This window comes from Leptodactylus fuscus, chromosome 2, assembly GCF_031893055.1.
Source record: "Leptodactylus fuscus isolate aLepFus1 chromosome 2, aLepFus1.hap2, whole genome shotgun sequence".
Taxonomy (NCBI): Eukaryota; Metazoa; Chordata; class Amphibia; order Anura; family Leptodactylidae; genus Leptodactylus; species Leptodactylus fuscus.
The window spans coordinates 164,117,045-164,139,540 of NC_134266.1; the positions used below are offsets into that span (position 1 = coordinate 164,117,045).

Below are 22,496 nucleotides of genomic sequence, written 5' to 3' on the forward strand. Positions count from 1 at the left end.
TTTACACCAGAAAGGTGCACTTTAAGGGATTCTCTACCTCTAAGGTGTTTTGTTTTGTACTGATGACCAGACCAATCTGCTTATCTGACTACCCGTGGCCATCAAAAGCTACTACTGTGGATGAGGCCAGAAACCTCTCTACTCCCATTGAAGCACAAGTCATAGAGCTGCAGTACCTCAGCACTGCCACTACAGAGTGGGTGGGGCTGCAGATCTCTGCCTACTAGTTGAATAGATTATGGGGATAATGTCACTCCATAAGGAGAGACCACCTATTAGGTGTGTGGAGACTTATACAGCCAGTCGCTCAACTGTAAGGGATCATGGGAGGAATATGCAAATCTGTCTCCCAAGATGTAAATAGGGAGACAGTGCCTCTGTCTGTAGCTGAAAAACTAACTTGGTAAAAATCCCACATTATGCAGTAAAGGCTTTTGGGAAAGTCAGGCATGATGTTCAGGGTGCTTCCTATAGAGGGCAGCATAACAGAGGCACTGTCTCCCTGTTTACATCTTGGGAGACAGATGTGCATATTCCTCCTATACTAGTTGAATAGGAATAGAGCTGCTTCAGACCCCATACAACGCAGAAGCTTCCAGCACACACCAGGAGGCAGCAAGAAACAGCTTAGCATTGTGGGCTCCATGTGTCAAATCTCCATAGATCTGATACCAATAAATGATCCTATGTATAGGTCATCAGTATATATATATATATATATATATATAGTGCCTTTGTTAAACCTGTCTCAGCATATTCAGTACCTTTTCACACAAGCTAACATAAGAGCTTACAATAGAGCACTCAGATTCAATCGGCTGCATATACGCCCGTGCAAAGGGTTAACTACAACCATGGAACATTGTGTTGATGGTATATAAGGAGTTAAATCAAGCCTCCATTGCATAGGAGACATTAAAATCTGAACTGCATATATTGTAGTGTAATAAGAGCACTGGCCATTCTGCTGGCATACACCCCCACAACTTCCGCCCATCAGCACGCTCTCATTCAAAATTCTGAACATTAATTGGTCGGGACACCATATACAGCAGGGTCTCCATGGCAACAACCAGAGTAGGTGGAGCCTGAATAGGGAGTGGAGCTCTTTAAACTGTTCTTAAAATGTACTGCAGCTTTAAATGGCACACCAAGAGGAGCAAGTGACAATGACAGTCACCAAACCCAAGTGTGGAAATTATAAAGGGTAAGGCTAGCTAGACATTACAGTTTTATAATAGACAGATGCCAATCCTGAAATAGGATCACACTGAATGCAATGTTGTCAGCTCCAAAAAGGTTAGGAAACATCTGCCACTTATGGCACCTCAAGGCCAGAGGGCAACAGACCTTGCCCGCCTCAATGATTTCATAGACATGCTATTTTATTAGCTTTCATCTCTGCACATCTACTTGTGGCTGACCAAGCCCCACAAAGCAGACTACAGATTAGTCATGGTATGGTCCCGCAGTTATGTTGCAAGATCAGATTACTACAAACCCATTAAAAAGACACTGCATTTAACCCATTCAGTACTACTCTGTACAATTAAATTCTTACCAAATGCAGTTTTAAACACCCATTCAACAAAGGGTTAATCTAGCCACTGTGCACAGCTTGGCTGGCTCTCCAGCCCCTCCTTTCCCCATAACAATGGCTTCCATGTGACAAGAGAAACTTGCAAACTGACCCAGCCATGAAAGCTAAAATTCTAAGATCTGTAGTTTGTGATCTCACCAGGATCCCATAAGAGATTGTGTGCTAACCATACACAGGTATGTACAGAAGTCATTCAGGACTGCTGCTGCACGTCTTAAAGGAAATATTTGTTGTAGGCAGCTGAGCAACCCGCCCCCACCCCTCCCTATGTCCCACCAAAAACCCATCTATATAGATGTGCATTTAACACTGACGTTAAATTAAACTAAGATTGTAGTTTGCTTATGTTTCTCATGCAAGAGTTAATACAGGCCACACCCAGCTTAGACCCCAGCCCCACTCACAGCATCTAGCTTTACAAAAGAAAAATTAAATACAAGCTGTACCGTCATGGAGGTCGGTCTGCGCAGCACAAAAGAATAAATTAGATTTCATGAAAATCTTTGTATCACCACAGGGAACTGGGAGCCCTTTGTTTTTACCCACGCTTTTCCTCCAGCACAGTGACTTGGCAAAGATAGAAAAATTACACAAGTCAGAAAATATTTTATACTTTTTATTTGCATATTGAAAAAAATTGTGCATTCCAATAATTCAAATCATTTTGAACAAATAAAATGGCACTCGATTTGACCGCATTTTACAGCTCGCCGGACCTTGGTGCAGCTTTCCATTCAAGTCATCACCACATAGTACTGGATATCTGTAGTTCCACTCAGATTCTCCTTTCATCGTGCAAGGTCGTTCGTGCTACCAAAACCAAAGCCAGCCAGACAGGCAGATGGAAAGGCAGCGCCTTCATTCAGTGTTCAGTAGTTCTTTATTAACTTTTCTGTCGGTGTAACGGGGCAGCACAGTAAACATTTTCCAACCTCTTTGTATCTTAGTTATTTCTTACAAAGTTAAACAGCTAAAAGAAGAAAAATAAGAAGGCAATGCTTGTGGAATGTACAGTGCATATTGGGGTGATGGGGTTCATTATGAGTCAGACGCTTGTTTCTCTTGCTCAATTGCTGAAAACAAAAAAAAAAAAAGACAAAATTAAAATTTACTATATATAAATTCACATATAAATCAAGCATGCAATAAGCCACAAAAAAAAAAAAAAAAAAAAAAAAAAGCATAAAATGCAAAAAAGATACTCACTTTCTTTAGAAGGGAGTGGATTTTTCTCTTGTGTTTCTGTCTTTTTCAGCTTGGCCTTATCAAATTTCTCAATCTCAGTCATATCTGGTTTGTCAGACATTTTGTAGAGTGATCTGCACAAAGAAGAGAAAGAATGAATGTTAGAGCGCCACCATGCCTGCACTGCAAAAAGTGTCACTTGATATTACAGGGGCTGCCACGCCCTCATCCCCCTCACTTTCTAGCAGCATCACATACGACACATCTTAAGATGAAGAACTTCTGGTATCCAGGTTTAGTTTTATTAAAGCCAGCCGCAGCACGCAGGCTGAATATAAGTAATGACGCATTAGCTTTCCCAATTATACAATGATCTAATCAATAATCTGGATGCATGCCAGCTCATGTTAATGAGGGCTGAGCGAGCATGGTGGGTAGCAATCCCTTGCTGGCAGATGAAGTCATGCATTCTTCCTTCCTTACAAAGGGCTGCAGCTAACTCAAGGAGCCTTAACCACCGCCCTATTCTTTATCAGCCCCCGCTCTCCTCAGCAGAGCAGCTACACTAATTGGAATGGGGGGCTGCTGTGTTATTCCAATGCATCAACCCAAGACACCTACTCATTTTAACCCTTCACACCAATATAAAAGCACAAAGCTAAGCAACAATCTGGTAATAGAGACATAAGTAATCTTAAGGCTAGCTGCTGGAATATAGTGGTTTCCTACAGCAAAATAGAATAGCTGCAGAGAGATAACGGAGAAATGGAAATTTACATGCAAATCCAGCAACACAAGGGACAAAGCAAGTACAAGCCTTAACCAAATCACAAGAGCAGGCAGTAAATCTCCAAATCATATCAAAGGTATCTAAATCCCTCCATATAACAATAAGCACAAAGCAAATAGAAGGGAAAGCAGCCCAGTGACTTACCAGCGACACAAAGCACACGCACAGAAGAGCTCCTCACAAATGCAGCCTTGAGTGTGAGGGAACAGAGCTGTGCCTGCTGTTATATAATCTCCTCTATGCAAATGAGGCGTGATGTCATCATTCTGTAACTCTTCACTGCCCTTTGCCTTCCCTTTCTTCTATTATATTAAGAAGACGACACATTGTGCATTCTGTAATGTTTATGAATAGCCATTTTGAGCATTATGTGAGGCAGTAACCGCTGCTTAGACGCAGCCTGACAAATACAGCCCATTGTCTGATACAACGTGTTATTAAAGCAACAATGCACAGCTGCTTTTGTATATCGAGGCCATGCTGTTCCATTTTAGACAGGGCAGGCCTAGATGCAAGCAAATCGAAGGGGTATCATAGATGTGAGGGGCTGGATATATAGAGGGCTGCAGCAGGGAATGGAGGTGTATAGGGGGGATATGAAGATATGTAGGTGAACTATCCCTGCAGCCCTCAGCCTGTATAGCAGAAAGAAGTAATGGCCATTCCACTCCTTCTTGTCTCTTTCTCCTCATAAAATATTTGCTGTTTATGAGGTTCTCTTAGAGGTTGCTCAAGACCTCTTACATCTTGTGTCTGGCTACAATCACTGATGGATCCCACATGCTGCTTTTTGGAAACTCAGTTCTATAGCTGATGCCACAAAGCTTTAGCTTTGCAGATTCCTCCAGCACCGCAGAGGTTAATAAATGCAATACTGCATGCAGACCTGTGGTGAAGGAGTAGTTAGACAGGAAATCTGCTTCCTGTTCTCATATAGCTGTACAAAAAAAGGCAAGCCAAGCCGTAACACTAGTTACAGTGGTAATGTAGCCATAGAATGGAAATAAAGGTTATTAAAATCATATTTTTTTACATCCCAGTATACGATATTCTTGGTAGGCCTACTAGGTGAGGTGACATTCAACATCTGCCTGACCAGGCGTGGTCTTTCTAAAGGATGCTAGCAATGGGCGGAGGGGCAAATCACATTCTTAGCTTTGCAAAATGAATTTTCAAGGAGGGGCAATGCATAATCCAGAATTCAGCACCTTCTCGTTGTCTACTTCCTGTATAACGGCAAATGTTAGCAAATATTTTCAGTTTTCATTATTCTTATGCACTTTATGTTGTTTTAATGTAATGTGTATGGTGTATGTGAACGCTATGAAGCAAATGTAGGTGGATCCTCTATATGATATCTGTGTTATACGGTGCTTAGGCCGCATTCAGGTGGCTTTAATATGTCTAAATAATATGGTTTACGTCATGGACGCAGATCTCTATGAGGTTGATGATGCTGCTAGTTTGGATCAATAGACTCGTGGTGGCTATAATGTGAGCTATATAACATAGATGGTGTTATGGCAGTCTGAATGAGGCCTTATTAATTAGGGGGTACATTAATTAATGAGCTGACAATCACATATATATTTTGATGTTACCAGCTAAAGATAAGGACAGATTCTTCCTTGGAAAGGTTTTATGCACTTGACTGTATTATACAGGGGCGGAAACACCAGCTGAGGGCCACTGTACAAGAATGGTCATGGGCTCCTTGTTTTCCAAAATCTCAGCATAGAACACCCCTCGCACATCTCCACCTGTAATTAGTAACCATGAAATTAATTAAATTAAGCGTTTACCTGCAATCTAGCAGACAGTAAAAAGATCCTGAGGTGATAGGGCCTCTTATCTACTGGGCCTTGTGAAGCTGCATGACCACCCCTGGTATTACAGCTATGTACACATTGTGCTATGCCATGGATACCATACAACATCTCAGTGTAACTCTGTATATGTTGTCTGATGGAAGAACTCAAAATCAAAAAGTGCCAGGCTTCATCAAATATCACAGTAAGGCTGCGTTCACACGGAGTAACGCGCCGCTCATTCTGATACGTAAACACATGTCAGAGTGAGTGCTGTAAAACAGAATCCCATTGACTTCAATGGGTGACATCTTACGCGCTCTACACATTGAAATCAATGAGAGGCTTTTTAACCCATTGATTTCAATTTGTAGCATGTGTAAGACAGCACCCATTGAAGTCAATGGGATTCTGTTTTACAGCGCTTACACTGACATGTGTTTACGTGTCAGAATGAGTGGCGCGTTACTCCGTGTGAATGCAGCCTAATATGACCTAGCATTTATGGAAAGTCTCCATAATACAGTCATGGCCAAAAGTTTTGAGAATGACACAAATCTTATATTTTCACATGATCTGCTGCCCTCTGGTTTTTGTGTGTGTTTGTCAGATGTTTTTATCACATACAGAAATATAATTTCAATCATATTATGAGTAACAAAAGCTTATATTGACAGTTAGAATGAGTTAATGCAGCAAGTCAATATTTGCAGTGTTGACTCTTCTTCTTCAGGACCTCTGCAATTCTCCCTGGCATGCTCTCAATCAACTTCTGGACCAAATCCTGACTGATAGCAGTCCATTCTTGCACAATCAGTACTTGCATTTTGTCAGAATTTGTAGGTTTTTGTTTGTCCACCCGTCTCTTGATGATTGACCACAAGTTCTCAATAGGATTAAGATCTGGGGAGTTTCCAGGCCATGGACCTGAAATCTCTATGTTTTGTTCCCTAAGCCATTTAGTTTTCACCTTTGCTTTATGGCAAGGTGCTCCATCATGCTGGAAAAGGCATTGTTGATCGCCAAACTGCTCTTGGACGGTTGGGAGAAGTTGATCTTAGAGGACATTATGGTACAATTCTTTATTCATGGCTGTGTTTTTAGGCAAGACTGTGAGAGAGCCGATTCCCTTGGCTGAGAAGCAACCCCACACATGAATAGTTTCAGGATGCTTTACAGTTAACATGAGACAAGACTGGTGGTAGCGCTCACCTCGTCTTCTCCCCAAACAATCGAAAAGGGGATTCATCAGAGAAAATGACTTTACCCCAGTCCTCAGCAGTCCACTCCCTGTACCTTTTGCAGAATATCAGTCTGTCTGTTTTTTCTGGAGAGAAGTGGCTTCTTTGCTGCCCTCCTTGAGACCAGGCCTTGCTCCAAGAGTCTCCACCTCACAGTGCGTGCAGATGCACTCACACCTGCCTGCTGCCATTCCTGAGCAAGCTCTGCACTGCTGGTAGCCTGATCCCGCAGCTGAAACACTTTTAAGAGACGGTCCTGGCGCTTGCTGGTCTTTCTTGGGCACCCTGGAGCCTTTTTGCCAACAATGGAACCTCTCTCCTTGAAGTTCTTGATAATGCGATAGATTGTTGACTGAGGTGCAATCTTTCTAGCTGCGATACTCTTCCCTATTAGGCCATTTTTGTGCAGTGCAATGATGGCTGCACGTGTTTCTTTAGAGATAACCATGGTTAACAGAAGAGAAACAATGATGCCAAGCACCAGCCTCCTTTTAAAGTGTCCAGTGGTGTCATTCTTACTTAATCATGACAGATTGATCTCCAGCCCTGTCCTCATCAACACCCACACCTGTGTTAATTCAGCAATCATTGAAACGATGTTAGCTGGTCCTTTTAAGGCAGGGCTGCAATGATGTTGAAATGTGTTTTGGGGGATAAAGTTCATTTTCTAGGCAAAAATTGACTTTGCAAGTAATTGCTGTTAACATTCTGGAGTATATGCAAATTGCCATTAGAAAAACTGAAGCAGTAGACTTTGTAAAATTAATATTTGTATCATTCTCAAAACTTTTGGCCATGACTGTACAGTGCTGTACAGAATGCAGTGGTGATCAGAATGCTTATGGCTCCAAAGTACGGATAGGCAGGCTACCTGCCACCTCTTGACATTTTAGGTTGAGGGATGAGCAACAATGATGCCCGATCACTGTTTCCTATTGATGCATGACTCTGAGACCTGGACCTTGTACTGTTCAGGTAAGTAAATAAGGCTGGATTCACAACAGCACTTGCTTTCCATTTGGGGATTCTGTCACTCAATCCTCTTGAAAAATACAGAGAGAAAAGTATTGCAAGCAGGATTTTTCTCTCCACATTTTTCGGACAGAAACCCATTAGACCCCATTATAGTGTATGGGGTCCGCATGTTTCCGCAGGTAACTGATTTTTAAGAAGACTGAGTTTCCATTTTTTGGGTCGGACCCAAAGAACGGAAACCCAAGGGCAAGTCTGAACCTAGCATAACAAGGTTAAGTTGTACAGTGCAGCACCTTCTGTTGCAGAATTAATAGCAGAAAGTACAGACCTCCTTTATTTTGATCCATGGCCTTGTCTGAACATTCAGGTAGGCTAGCTGATTATATAATATCATTAAAGGTGCTGGCCACTTTCAGACCAATATTGAGAGAAAAATGTTATTGTTTGTATAAAAAAAAATTGTACAATTTTCCAATATACTTTCTATATCAATTCCTCCCGGTTTTCTAGATCTCTGCTTGCTGTCATTCATTCTGTTACTTCTAGAGCAGGGGTAAGGAACCTTCGGCTCTCCAGCTGCTGTGAAACTACAATTCCCAACATGCTCCAATTACTTCCATGGGAGTTCCAAGAACAGCAGAGCAAGTATGCATGCTGGGAGTTGTAGTTTTGCAACAGCTGGAGAGCCGTACGTTCCCTACCCCTGTTCTAGAGGATAAAAGTCTGACCATGGTCATGTGATATACAGTCCGTGGTCATGTGATGAGTACACAGGTGCCGCTCATTATAGTCACAGCACAGCAATCAGACATCTGCCTGGTAACAAGCTGTGCAACTGTGTGCTCATCACATGACCATGGACCGTAAATCACATGACCATGGACCATAAATCACATGACCATGGACCGTAACTCATGAGTTATCCGATAGGAGTAAGAAAACGAATGACAGCAAGAAGAGATCTGTAAGGAATTGATACAGAAAGTATATTTTATAACTTTTTAATACAGTGGGGCAAAAAAGTATTTAGTCAGTCACCAATAGTGCAAGTTCCACACCTTAAAAAGATGAGAGGCGTCTGTAATTTACATCATAGGTAGACCTCAACTATGAGAGACAAAATGAGAAAACAAATCCAGAAAATCACATTGTCTGATTTTGTAAGAATTTATTTGCAAATTATGGTGGAAAATAAGTATTTGGTCAGTAACAAAATTTCATCTCAATACTTTGTTATATATCCTTTGTTGGCAATGACAGAGGTCAAACGTTTTCTGTAAGTCTTCACAAGGTTGGCACACACTGTTGTTGGTATGTTGGCCCATTCCTCCATGCAGATCTCCTCTAGAGCAGTGATGTTTTGGGGCTGTTGCTTGGCAACACGGACTTTCAACTCCCTCCAAAGGTTTTCTATAGGATTGAGATCTGGAGACTGGCTAGGCCACTCCAGGACCTTTAAATGCTTCTTACAAAGCCACTCCTTCGTTGCCCTGGCGGTGTGCTTTGGATCATTGTCATGTTGAAAGACCCAGCCACGTTTCATCTTCAATGCCCTTGCTGATGGAAGCAGGTTTGCACTCAAAATCTCACGATACATGGCCCCATTCATTCTTTCATGTACCCGGATCAGTCGTCCTGGCCCTTTTGCAGAGAAACAGCCCCAAAGCATGATGTTTCCACCCCCATGCTTTACAGTAGGTATGGTGTTTGATGGATGCAACTCAGTATTGTTTTTCCTCCAAACACAAAAAGTGGTGTTTCTACCAAACAGTTCCAGTTTGGTTTCATCAGACCATAGGACATTCTCCCAATACTCTTCTGGATCATCCAAATGCTCTCTAGCAAACTTCAGACAGGCCCGGACATGTACTGGCTTAAGCAGTGGGACACGTCTGGCACTGCAGGATCTGAGTCCCTGGCGGCGTAGTGTGTTACTGATGGTAGGCTTTGTTACATTGGTCCCAGCTCTCTGCAGTTCATTCACTAGGTCCCCCCGCGTGGTTCTGGGATTTTCGCTCACCGTTCTTGTGATCATTTTGACCCCACGGGGTGACATTTTGCGTGGAGCCCCAGATCGAGGGAGATTATCAGTGGTCTTGTATGTCTTCCATTTTCTAATTATTGCTCCCACAGTTGATTTCTTCAATCCAAGCTGGTTGCCTATTGCAGATTCAGTATTCCCAGCCTGGTGCAGGGCTACAATTTTGTTTCTGGTGTCCTTTGACAGCTCTTTGGTCTTCACCATAGTGGAGTTTGGAGTCTGACTGTTTGAGGGTGTGCACAGGTGTCTTTTTATACTGATAACAAGTTTAAACAGGTGCCATTACTACAGGTAATGAGTGGAGGAAAGAGGAGACTCTTAAAGAAGAAGTTACAGGTCTGTGAGAGCCAGAAATATGGATTGCTTGTAGGTGACCAAATACTTATTTTCCACCATAATTTGCAAATAAATTCTTACAAAATCAGACAATGTGATTTTCTGGATTTGTTTTCTCATTTTGTCTCTCATAGTTGAGGTCTACCTATGATGTAAATTACAGACACCTCTCATCTTTTTAAGTGGTGGAACTTGCACTATTGGTGACTGACTAAATACTTTTTTGCCCCACTGTATATAAACAATAACATTTGTCTCTTCATATTGGTCTGAAATTGGCCAATTCCTCTGAGGTGTATTTGTAGGGATTTTTGACAGTAGGCAAAAACTGACTGATGGCCATATGAACAGAATAATGTATTTTTGTTTGGAACTTCTCTAAAAGAGGCGAAAGTAAAATTATTTCCTGGTGTAGGTAGTGCAGTATGTTTTCCATTTTCAGATCTGGAAGTCCCTTCTCCCAATTTGTCTTATGGTGTATGGAAGGAAGAATGTGTTTCATTCAATAACTGGGACATCCCTCCTTCCCACCTGGCTTGCCTATCATCTTCTAAACTCTGGCTTGGACATGAAGTCAGTAAGGGGATAAAGCTATTCTCAGCATCCTAATGCAGCAAGTAGTCTATAAAGGGATTCTATCATTTGTAAAATGCATTTTTAGCTAAATATATGCCTGAATAGCCTTTAGAAAGGCTATTCAGGTACTGCCTCTACTACAGCAACTGACCCTATGGTTTCTTTTAAAACAGAAAAAGTAGTATATGTAAATCAGCCCCACGCAACACCCTGGGCTTTCCCCAGGGTCTCCTAGCACTCCCTGCGTAATACCTCTGAAAATGCCCCTCCACTGCTTGTGCTCCGTATGCCCTACTCCTCCAGACATCCTGTACTGCCCTGCCTTCTCCATTTTTGCTCTGGCTATTGAAATCTCGGGCATTCGCAGTACCGCTCAGTTCAAAGCGGCACTGCGCATGTCCGAGCGGCATTTTGGTGTAGTTCGCTGTAGAACTGAGCATACTGAGCAGTATTCCATTATTCCTGCACTGTGAGATGGTTCGTCCTTACATCTTAGTGAAATTTGTTCTCAGAGTTAATTAAGAAAAATGAAGCACACAAACTTTTATTTGTCACAGTAGATACTGTTAAAGAAAGGGAGATTATTCAGACTTCTCCTCCTAATGAGAAACATTAATGGATGAACTACTTCATGCTGTCAGAAGCACTATGAGAATCGAGGAAGTGCAGGAAAAAAATGTCAATCCAATGAAATGGTTGCAGATTTAGAAACTGAAGAACCTGATAAAAAAAAATTAATGGGCCAACCCAGAAAAGAAACTTAAAGGGGTTGTCCAGAGGTTGTCCAGACAAAAATGTTATATTTAAATAGCCTGGGGGAGGTGAAAAAAAAATATTAATTTAATATATTATTTTATCCTAAGTGTGAAAGTTTGTGTGTTTGGATGTTTGTGAGTTTGAATGTTTGTTCCTCAATCACGCTAAAACGCCTGGACGGATTTGTGTGCAATTTTCCACAAACATAGTTTTCCCTTAGGATTGAGTCACAGGCTACTTTTGGTGCCACTAAACAACATGGCTTCCTAGCAGGAGACTCACAAAAGCAGGACTCCTAGCCCCAGCTATAGACTCACACACACTGCCTGGCATTTCCTGCCTCAACCTGCCTGCACACTCCTTACTGTCACCTCAGGAGTAGCCCTCACTCTACTCACTCACAAACAGATCACATTGTCTGTATCACTACAACACATCACATTTGTCTGTATCACTACATACACAATACAACACACCACATAGTCTGTATCACTACATACACAATACAACACACCACATTGTCTGTATCACTACATACACAATACAACACACCACATTGTCTGTATCACTATATACACAATACAACACACCACATTGTCTGTATCACTACATACACAATACAACACACCACATTGTCTGTATCACTACATACACAATACAACACACCACATTGTCTGTATCACTACATACACAATACAACACACCACATTGTCTGTATCACTACATACACAATACAACACACCACATTCTGTATCACTACATACTCAATACAACACATCACATTGTCTGTATCACTACATACACAATACAACACATCCCATTGTCTGTATCACTATATACACAATACAACACATCCCATTGTCTGTATCACTACATACACAATACAACACATCACATTGTCTGTATCACTACATACACAATACAACACATCCCATTGTCTGTATCACTACATACACAATACAAAACATCCCATTGTCTGTATCACTACATACACAATACAACACATCACATTGTCTGTATCACTACATACACAATACAACACATCACATTGTCTGTATCACTACATACACAATACAACACATCCCATTGTCTGTATCACTACATACACAATACAACACATCACATTGTCTGTATCACTACATACACAATACAACACACCACATTGTCTGTATCACTACATACACAATATAACACATCACATTTGCTAGCCCACCAACCGTTTTAAAGCACTTTTACAGTTTCACACGTCTGTGTCCGCCCAATGTTCAAATCACCGCAGACGAAGTCGCGGGTAAAAGCTAGTATTAATATAAATTAAGATAAAAAACATACTCACGTTTCCCCAGTGCTCCAGTGCCTTCCAGTGCAGTCTGCTTCCTATGTGACTGCTGAAGCTAATCAGCAGCTTCAGCAGAAGGGATCAGGGATGTCACAGCCGGCAAGGAATTTCACTTCTAGAAGATACCGGAGCAGCAGGATCGGATCGCACTAGAGAGGAGCCAAAGAAGAGACCTAATTTTTGAAGATACGCTACTCTCTGTGGCCTTAGGCCCTGTGGGAGGACATCTTTCCCACTTTTCCACCATGTGGTACCATCTAATGAAAGATCCCTGGGTGTTGCAGGTAGTAGAGTATGGGTATCCCATAGAATTCATCCAACCTCCTCACAACTGCTTCGTACTAACCCGTATCTTACCTCTCATTCAACAGACCATCTTGGAGAGATCCGTCAAGGAGTACATCGCAAAAGGGGCTCTGGAAATGGTTCCCTCTTCAGAGCTGGGGTTGAGGGTCTATTCTCCAGTCTTCCTGGGTCCCAAACCATCGGGAGACTGGAGGATGATAATAGATCTCAGATTCCTCAACCAGTTTATAAGAAGAAGACCATTCCAGTGGAATCGGTAGACACCGCAACGTCCTTCCTCCAACAGAACGATGTCATGATAACCCTGGATCTAAAGGACGCATACCTCCACGTCCCCATCTATCGTCCACACAGGAGATATCTCAGGATTGCTATCCAGATGTCTCGCCAAAGAGAGCACTTTCAGTTTTCCTCACTTCCATTCGGCACCTCTTCTGCCCTATACGCCTTCACCAAGGTGGTTACACCGGTCGCCACCGCCCTCAGATTGCACAACCTGTTCATACTTCCCTACCTAGACGACTGTCTTATAAAGGCACAGTCTATCTCGGTTCTCCAACGTCATCTTCAGATGGCCATTTCCTTCCTACAGATTCTAGGATGGCTCATCAATTGGGAGAAATCAGAGATACCCTGTTTCCCCGAAAATAAGACACCCCCCTTCACCTTCTGGATCACATACAACCGGCAGTCATGCCGGCGCTCCGCTAAGGAAGCATCAGCATGACTGTCGATTGTTCCCCGCTCCAGCCGCTGCATAAGACATCCCCCGAAAATAAGAAAGGTCATATATTTCGTTAGATAATTAATTATAAGAAACTGTCTTATTTTCGGGGAAACAGGGTAGTGCCTTCCACCCAGAGAACATTCTAGGGCTTCGTCTTGGATTCAGAAAACATGCAAATTTCTCTCACCAGCCCAAGAAAACTATGGATAGAGGCTGCCACTCGTTTTCTCTTCAGGACCCAGCGAGTTACCATCCGCACCGCCATGAGAATCCTCGGCCTGATGTCATCCTCGACCAGGGTGGTCGCTTGGGCTTTATGGTATTTGCGTCCCCTACAGACAGAAGTGTTGAGTGCCTGGAACAGGTCTCCACAGGAACTGCACAAGAGAATCTGCCTTTCTCCCAGTACCCATCTTTCCCTCAGATGGTGGATACACCTGAAAGATGGAAGGTCCTTGGTCCCACCAGTGTGGACCCTGTTGACAACAGATGCATCCCCACTTGGAAGACAATACCGTCCAAGGACATTGGAAAGACCGAAAGAGGGAACTTCCAACCTGAAGGAGCTCAGGGCAGTGTACCTCTCCTCAAAGGGAAAGCGGTCAAAGTCCGGTCAGACAACATGACCGTGTTAATCTACATCAACAAACAAGGAGGTACCAGGGCTCCAGCCCTACTGAAAAAGGCAAACCTGATTTTCACGTGAGCAGAAAGGTGCCTGTCCCACTTATCCGTTGTTCACATCAAGGGCTCCCTGGACATAGTAGCGGATCAGTTGAGTCGGGGTATTACCGTATCCTCAGTGAAGTGAGGAGACCCTCCCTAGGGGGATTACTAGCTATCTCCCCGTGTTGTGCTGCTGGTGGGAAGACAGGGAATGGATGATTATGAAGATAATCTGTTTTCCCTTAGTCCCAACAGCAGTACAACGCTGCCCTCCCTATATTAATGTTATGGTTGTTAAATCATTATGTCTGTTATTACTTTTGTATTTACACGTGGGGGGAGGTCCCTGTGCCCTCTTATAGGGTTATAGCCATGCATATGCTAATTTTGGCTGATTAAAATTCCGCCTGTCCTACCAGCACACAGGGGCAGAAATACCCCGTATTGTGCTGCTTTTGGAACTAAGGGAAAACATATTATCTTTATAATCATCCATTCTCTACTGCTATTTCTACAATTATCTACATTAGCAAAAACAGTTTGGCCAGCAGCTCGTGGCTGAAAGAGCATTAAGGCCATTTACCGAGAGAACATGGAAATACTGTATAAAAAACAGTGTTCATAAGACAATAAAATATCATAGAGAGGAGAACATATGTCAAATTTACCAAACCAACAGGTTTGATATGAACGTAGTAACAGGTAAAATATGAACGTAGTATGGTCTAATGATCGTGAAAGTGTTGCAAGTTTTACTAAAGTGAATTGTAAACATACAGTGGGGAAAAAGTATTTAGTCAGCCACCAATTGTGCAAGTTCTCTCACTTAAATAAAGGAGAGAGGCCTGTAATTCATATCATTGTTAGACCTCAACTATGAGAGACAAAATGAGAAAACAAATCCAGAAAATCACATTGCCTGCTTGGGAAAGAATTTATTTGCAAATTATGGTGGAAAATAAGTATTTGGTGAATAACAAAAGTTCATCTCAATACTTTATTATTAGAGATGAGCGAGTACTATTCGAAACGGCTGTTTCGAATAGCACACGCCCATAGGAATGAATGGAAGCGACCAGCACGCAGACTTTGCCGGCCGCTTAACCGCCTGCATGCCGCCTGTGTCCATTCATTCCTATGCGTGCGTGCTATTCGAAACAGGAGTTTCGAATAGTACTCGCTCATCTCTATTTATTATATATCCTTTGTTGGCAATGACAGAGGTCAAATGTTTTCTGTAAGTCTTCACAAGGTTGGCACACACTGTTGCTGGTATGTTGGCCCATTCCTCCATGCAGATCTCCTCTAAAGCAGTGATGTTTTGGGGCTGTCACTGGGTAACACTGACTTTCAACTCCCTCCAAGGTTTTCTATAGGGTTGAGATCTGGAGACTGGCTAGTCCACTTCAGGACCTTGAAATGCTTCTTACAAAGCCACTCGTTGCCCTGACGGTGTTCTTGGGATGATTGTCTCTCTGAAAGACCCAGCCACGTTTCATCTTCAACACCCTTGGTGATGGAAGGAGGTTTGCAGTCAAAATCTCACAATACATGGCCCCATTCATTCCTTCATGTACACGGATCAGTCGCCCTGGTCCCTTTGCAGAGAAACAACCCCACAGCATGATTTTGCCACCCCCATGCTTCACAGTAAGTATGGTGTTTTTTGGATGCAACTCAGCATTCTTTCGCCTCCAAACACGACGAGTTGTGTTTCTACTAAACAGTTCTACTTTGGTTTCATCTGACCATATGACATTCTCCCAATTCTCTTCTGGATCATCCAAATGCTCTCTAGCAAACTTCAGATAGACCTGGACATATACTGGCATAAGCAGGCTGATATGTCTGGCACTGCAGGATCTGAGTCCCTGGCGGAGTAGTGTGTTACTGATGGTAGGCTTTGTTACATTGGTCTCAGCTCTCTGCAGGTCATTCACTAGGTCCCCTCGTGTGGTTCTGGGATTTTTGCTCACCATTCTTGTGATCATTTTGACCCTACGGGGTGAGATCTTACATGGAGCCGCAGATCGAGGGAGATTATCAGTGGTCTTGTATGTCTTCCAATTTCTAATTATTGCTCCCACAGTTGATTCTTTCACACCAAGCTGCTTGCCTATCACAGATTCAGTCTTCCCAGCCTGGTGCAGGGCTACAATTTTGTTTCTGGTGTCCTTCGATAGCTCTTTGGTCTTCACCATAGTGGAGTTTGGAGTGCAACTGAGGTTGTGGGCAGGTGTCTTTTATACTGATAACAGTTTCAAACAGGTGCCATTAGTACGGGTAATCAGTGGAGGACAGAGGGGTCTCTTAAAGAAGGAGCCTCTGTGAGAGCCAGAAATCTTGCTTGTTTGTAGGTGTGCAATTGATGGCTGACTAAATACGTTTTCCCCCACTATATGGTAACAGAAGAAAATCACTTGTAAGTATGCTTGCTGGTACAAAGTAACAGAACCAGATAACTAAACTCCAGGTGTACTCCAGGTGTACTTCAGATTACATAGATAACAAATCCTGTTCAAACTGGAGTGCCTTAGATGTAGGCAAGCAGGTAGAGGTGAACCCAATTTTAGCATTATGGCTAGAGATGAGCGAGTAGTATTCGATCAAGTAGGTATTCGATAGAATACTACAGTATTTTAAATACTCGTACTCGTTCGAATACTACTCGCTATTTGAAGTAAAGATTCGATTCAGAACCAGCGTTGATTGGCCGAATGCTATACAGTGTATAGCATTTGGCCAACCAATGCCTGTTCTGCAGCAGGCTCGTCTTTGCTAGTCGGGAGAGCTGGCAGCTTGCGGTTATGTGGGAGCTGACTTTTTCTCATAGGAATGTATTGACCAGCATTGATTGGCCAAATGCTATACAGTGTAGAGCATTCGGCCAATCAACGCTGGTTCTGACGGAGGCTCGTCTGTGAAGAGGCAGAGTCTAAGATCGGACCACAACAGTCTCCGGTTCACATTAGCGTTTGCCTCTGGTCCAGAAGGAGTCCGCAGGAGGACCCCCCCCCCCCCCCCGAATGGAATATCGGCGCAACTGTAGGTGCTGTGCAGTTAAAGCGCACGGACCCCATAGACTATAATGCACTGCCTGCACGAATCATTCGTAGTCTATGGGGTCCATGCGCTTTAACTGCACTGCGCTCCTCCTAAACACTCTCCTCCTGCTACTCGTGGACTTGATGTCTCTCCTTTAGTCAAATAGAGGTTTCCTCTGAAACATTTTTTCCCATAGACTATAATGGGATTCGAATATTTCATTACTCACTCATCTCTAATTATGGCAATAATTGTGGTCTGGTGACAACACCTTCTAAAACCCATCTATGCAATATTCTGCTTGTAGGAAACTATGTATCTTGGACCAGAAATGGAGAAAATCTTGGGAAAAGCCACAGGCCATCCGCCTCGCGACACCTCCCTCGCGACTATGCCCATTCATTTTGGCCTAATCTGGAGCGGAATAGCGTTTTTTTGGACCTGAATCTGAGGCAGCCTCCGCGTCAAATTCCGGTCCAAAAAACTCACGTGTGAACTAGCCCGAAAATTATCATCAAACTCTTTTATTCTGAACCCCGCCTGTGAAGGATATAAGACAGAGTGTTCAACTTATCTACATAGCAGTCTTGTGATCACAAACATTTCAAGCCCTTTTTTGCAGCAGGAGCCTGGCCGCCCACAGGTCAGTAAGCAGGTCTGTTCTCTATGTGTGTATTGTGGATAAGCAAGGCCACATCTCTCATATGCTTGTTCCCACCAGGTTTGCAGTTCATAATTGCTCAGTTACTGTCCAGAAATACAGAACGTAATCAGTTTATGTAGATAAAAAGTTGATTCAGCTTTTAACTATATTCCTGTTCCTAATCCATGGTGATTGAAGAGCCTGGATAAGCTCTCATGTATAATAATTTTGCTCCATGTGCTCATTATGGATGAGTGAATTCACATAGAAGCAGATTCAACCCACATTTTCCAAAAGTTTCAGGTCTCCTTAGGCTTTACTGTGGGGAATCCAGCAGACCACTACCTCCCGCGGTGGTCCCAGTTTGGTAGCAGCTACCCAGGCAGGCCAGAACTATGGTGCAGAGCACAACAGAAAACACAGAACGTGAACAAGGTTAAAACGAAGAATGAACAGAGCAGGTGTACAGGCTAAAACAAACAGAGATACAGGATTGATAACAGAATATAGGAACAGACTAAACAAATCACAGAAGTTGGGTCTAAACAGGAATACATGACAAAACCTAACACAGGTAGGTAACAGAGGCATTTCAGATGACACTAAGCTCCAGGTAGAAGAGGTATTGCTGACGGCACAAGGCCACAGGTACAGACAGAAGCTAAAGGAACTGAGAAATAATAGAAATAACAGATGATAGGACTAGCATACAAAAAAGAGAGGGAGCCTCTGGCATAAAACAGAAGAACGCCTGATAGAAGAACAGCTGACTCCGACACCTCCATTTTCCACAGACTTACTCCAACTCTGTCACAAAAGGCTGAAAGCAACAGTCCATTTGAAGCAGCAAAGATTCTCTAACTTTGGAAGTGACCCAATCAGGCCCCTATTGTCTTAGGTATGATGCCACAAGGTTTTCACACCTGAATGTGTTGATTTTCTGCCATTCTTCTCTGCGGATCCTCTCAAGCTCTGTCAGGTTGGGTAGGGACCATCTAAGGGTTGGTTCGCACTAGCGCTTGTATTCCTTCCGCAAGGAGTCCGCATGGAGACCCCCCCCTCCCCGGATGGAATGCAATCGCAATTGCAAGCGATGTGCTTGTAAAGCACATGGAGCCCATAGACTATAATGGGCTTTGTGTGCTTGCCGAGCACTGCCCACACGAATGAATTGTGCGGGAAGTGCGCAGCAAGCACACGGAGCCCATTATAGTCTATGGGCTCCATGTGCTTAACTGCACAGTGCTTGCATTAGCGTTGGTATTCCATTCGGGGGGGTCTCCTTGCGGACAGAAATCAAGCGCTAGTGTGAACCAACCCTAAGGCACCAGGTAGCAGACCACAGCAACAAGGCGTTGCTTCTGCGGACTTTCTGCTTCCGTTATACCTATAGGTAAACTACCAGCATTTCCATAGGTATAATTGACATGTTGCAATTTCCAAAAACTCTGAGTTTTGGAAATCGCAACATTTCCAGTGTGCAATTTTTTTATGTAATGTGTGGATGGGATTCGCTAATGACTATAAAATGCCGTGGTTTTTGGCAAGTGGGGCTGCAGCCTTAAGGTCTTTTAAGGCTGTCTTGATGGAAGGTGTAGCCTCATCCCCAACTGAGGTGTAGAGCATTCTATATTAGGGTTGGTTCACACTAGCGCTTGTATTCCGTACGCAAGGAGTCCGCATGGAGACAACCCCCCCCCCCCCCCGGACCGAATGCAATCACAATTGCAAGCGATGTGCTTGCAAAGCACATGGAGCCCATAGACTATAACGAATGAATTGTGCGGGCAGTGCGCGGCAAGCACACGGAGCCCATTATAGTCTATAGGCTCCGTGTACTTAACTGCACAGCGCTTGCATTAGCGTTGGTATTCTGTCCGGGGGGGGGGGGTCTCCATGCGGACTCCTTGCGGATGGAATACAAGCGCTAGTGTGAACCAACCCTTAGATTTTCATTAAATATGTCTCTGTACTTTACTCCATTCATCTTTCCCTAAACCTTGACCAGGTTTTCTGTCACAGCTGCTGGAAAACAAAGCCTGATGCAGCCACCACCATTCTTCACTGTAAGAATGTTATTGGGCAGGTGTTGGGGAGTGTCTGGTTTCCACCAGACATGACATTCCAGACAGGCTTTCTTGTATGTTACTAAGGAGAGTCGACTTTCCGGCTACTCTGCCATAAAGCCCAGTTTGGTGCAGTGCTGCAGTGATGTTTGTCCTTCTGGAAGTTTCTCCATCTGCACACAGGATCTGAATACTGTCTGCAGAGTGACCTTTGACTTCCTGGTCACCTTTTTTTTACAAAGGATTTTCTCTCTCCCATACTTAGTTTGGTCGAGCAATCAGCTCTAGGAACAGTCCTGGTTTTTCCTAACCCTCCTCCATTTAAGAATTTAAGAGGCCACTGTGCTCTTTGGAACTTTCAGTGTAGCAGAATTTTTTGAGATCTGTGTCTCAATACAATCCTGTCTGTGAGCTCTACATTCAGTTTTTCCTCCTCATGACTTTGCTTTTGTTCTGATAACCATTGTCAGCTGTGAGACCTTATAGAGACCAGGGTGTGTCTGACCCACTTATATCCAGTCAGATGAATTTACCAGAGGTGACTCCCATCTAGGTGTAGAAATATCTCAAAGACGATCAAGAGAAATGATAGGCCCCCATAGCAAAATTTTAGTCAACATACTTATGTCCATGAAAAATAAATTTTTGCCTTTTATAATAAATTTGCTAAATTTGGTAAAATTCTTATTAAAGAGGACCTTTCATCAGATTGGGCACAGGCAGTTCTATATACTGCTGGAAAGCTGACAGTGCACTGAATTCAGCGCACTATCAGCTTTCCCGATCTGTGCCCCGGGTAAAGCGCTATTGGTCCCGGTACCGTAGCTCTTTACAGTCAGAAGGGCATTTCTGACAGTCTGTCAGGAACGTCCTTCTTCACAGCAGCGCCTATCGCACTGTACAGTGTGAGCAGGGAGGAACGCCCCCTCCCTCTGTTCACAGTGCTCATCCATAGATGAATATTATCAGGAGGGGAGGGGGCGTTCCTCCCCGCTCACACTGTGCAGCGCGATAGGCGCTGCTGGGAAGAAGGACGTACCTGACTTACTGTCAGAAACGCCCTTCTGATTGTAAAGCGCTACGGTACCGGCACCGATAGCTCTTTACCAGAGCACAGATTGGGAAAGCTGATAGTGCGCTGAACTCAGTGCACTGTCAGCTTTCCAGCAGTATATAGAACTGCATATGCCCAATCTGATGAAAGGTCCTCTTTAACCCCTTAGCGACCCTTGACGTAACTGTACGTCATGGGTCGCATGGGGATGTATGGAGCGAGCTCACACGCTGAGCTCGCTCCATACACGGCAGATGCCGGCTGTATCATACAGCCAGGACCTGCCAATAACAGCAGCGGTCGGTGCCCGAGCCGATCGCTGCTGTTAACCCTTTACACACTGCGGTCAAACGTGACCGCAGTGTGTAAACGGCGCCGGCGGCATGGGCGCCGCCATGTTTCGCCGATCGCCGCCCTCCTGAACGTCACATGAGGGCGGTGATCGGTTGCTATGACAGCCGGAAGCCTATTGAAGGCTTCCAGGCTTGTCTCTGCACTAGATCTATTAGACGATGCCAGAGGCATCGTCTAATAGAAGTGCTGCGATTTTCCTATTCACTGCAATACTGTAGTATTGCAGTGAATAGTATGAGCGATCAGACCCCCTAGGTTTCAAGGTACCTAAGGGGTCTGATCATAAATGTAACAGAAGAAAAAAAAAAGTTTTTAAAAGTATTAAAAAAATAAAAAAAATATAAAAGTTCAAATCACCCCCCTTTCCCTAGATTAGCTATAAAAGTAATTAAAGAACATTAAACATAAACATATTAGGTACCCCTGCGCTCCAAAATGCCCGAACTATTAGAATATTAAAAAATTTATCCCGTACTGCGAACGGCGTAGCGGCAAAAAAAATAAAAACCGCCAAAAAGCGTTTTTTTCAACACTTTGCCTCCTATAAAAAATTGAATAAAAAGTGATCAAACCATCAGATCTTTCCCCAAATGGTATCAATAGAAACGTCATCTTGTCCCGCATAAAAAGACACCACAACCAGCTCCATACATGGAAATATGAAAAAGTTACAGGTGTTAGAACATGATGACACAAAATTTTTTTTCTATTTTGCAAAGTTTATCATTTTTTTAAAAGTATCAAAACATTTCAAATACTATATAAATTTGGTATCACCGCGTTCGTACTGACACGTAGAACACAGGTAACATGTCATTTGTACCAAACAGTGAACGCTGTAAAAATTAAACCCATAAGAAAATGGCGCAAATGCATTTTTTCTCCAATTGCACCTCATTCTGAATTTTTTTCCAGCTTCCCAGTACATTGCACAGCATATTGAATGATGCCATTACAAAGTACAATTTGTCCCGCAAACAATAAGCCA

The 22,496-nt window shown here is 43.3% G+C and overlaps 1 protein-coding gene across 1 annotated transcript; it reads right to left on the minus strand.

Annotated features, from left to right (window-relative positions):
• Window positions 1-2,203: 2,203 nt before the first annotated feature.
• TMSB4X (thymosin beta 4 X-linked) lies at window positions 2,204-3,844 on the minus strand. Its single transcript, XM_075265054.1, has 3 exons — window positions 3,720-3,844; window positions 2,807-2,919; window positions 2,204-2,673 (listed from the first exon to the last, which is right to left on the minus strand). The coding sequence occupies exons 2-3, from the start codon at window positions 2,904-2,906 to the stop codon at window positions 2,639-2,641; spliced, it is 135 nt and encodes a 44-aa protein (XP_075121155.1). The 5' UTR covers window positions 2,907-2,919; window positions 3,720-3,844; the 3' UTR covers window positions 2,204-2,638.
• Between the last annotated feature and the right edge of the window lie 18,652 nt (window positions 3,845-22,496).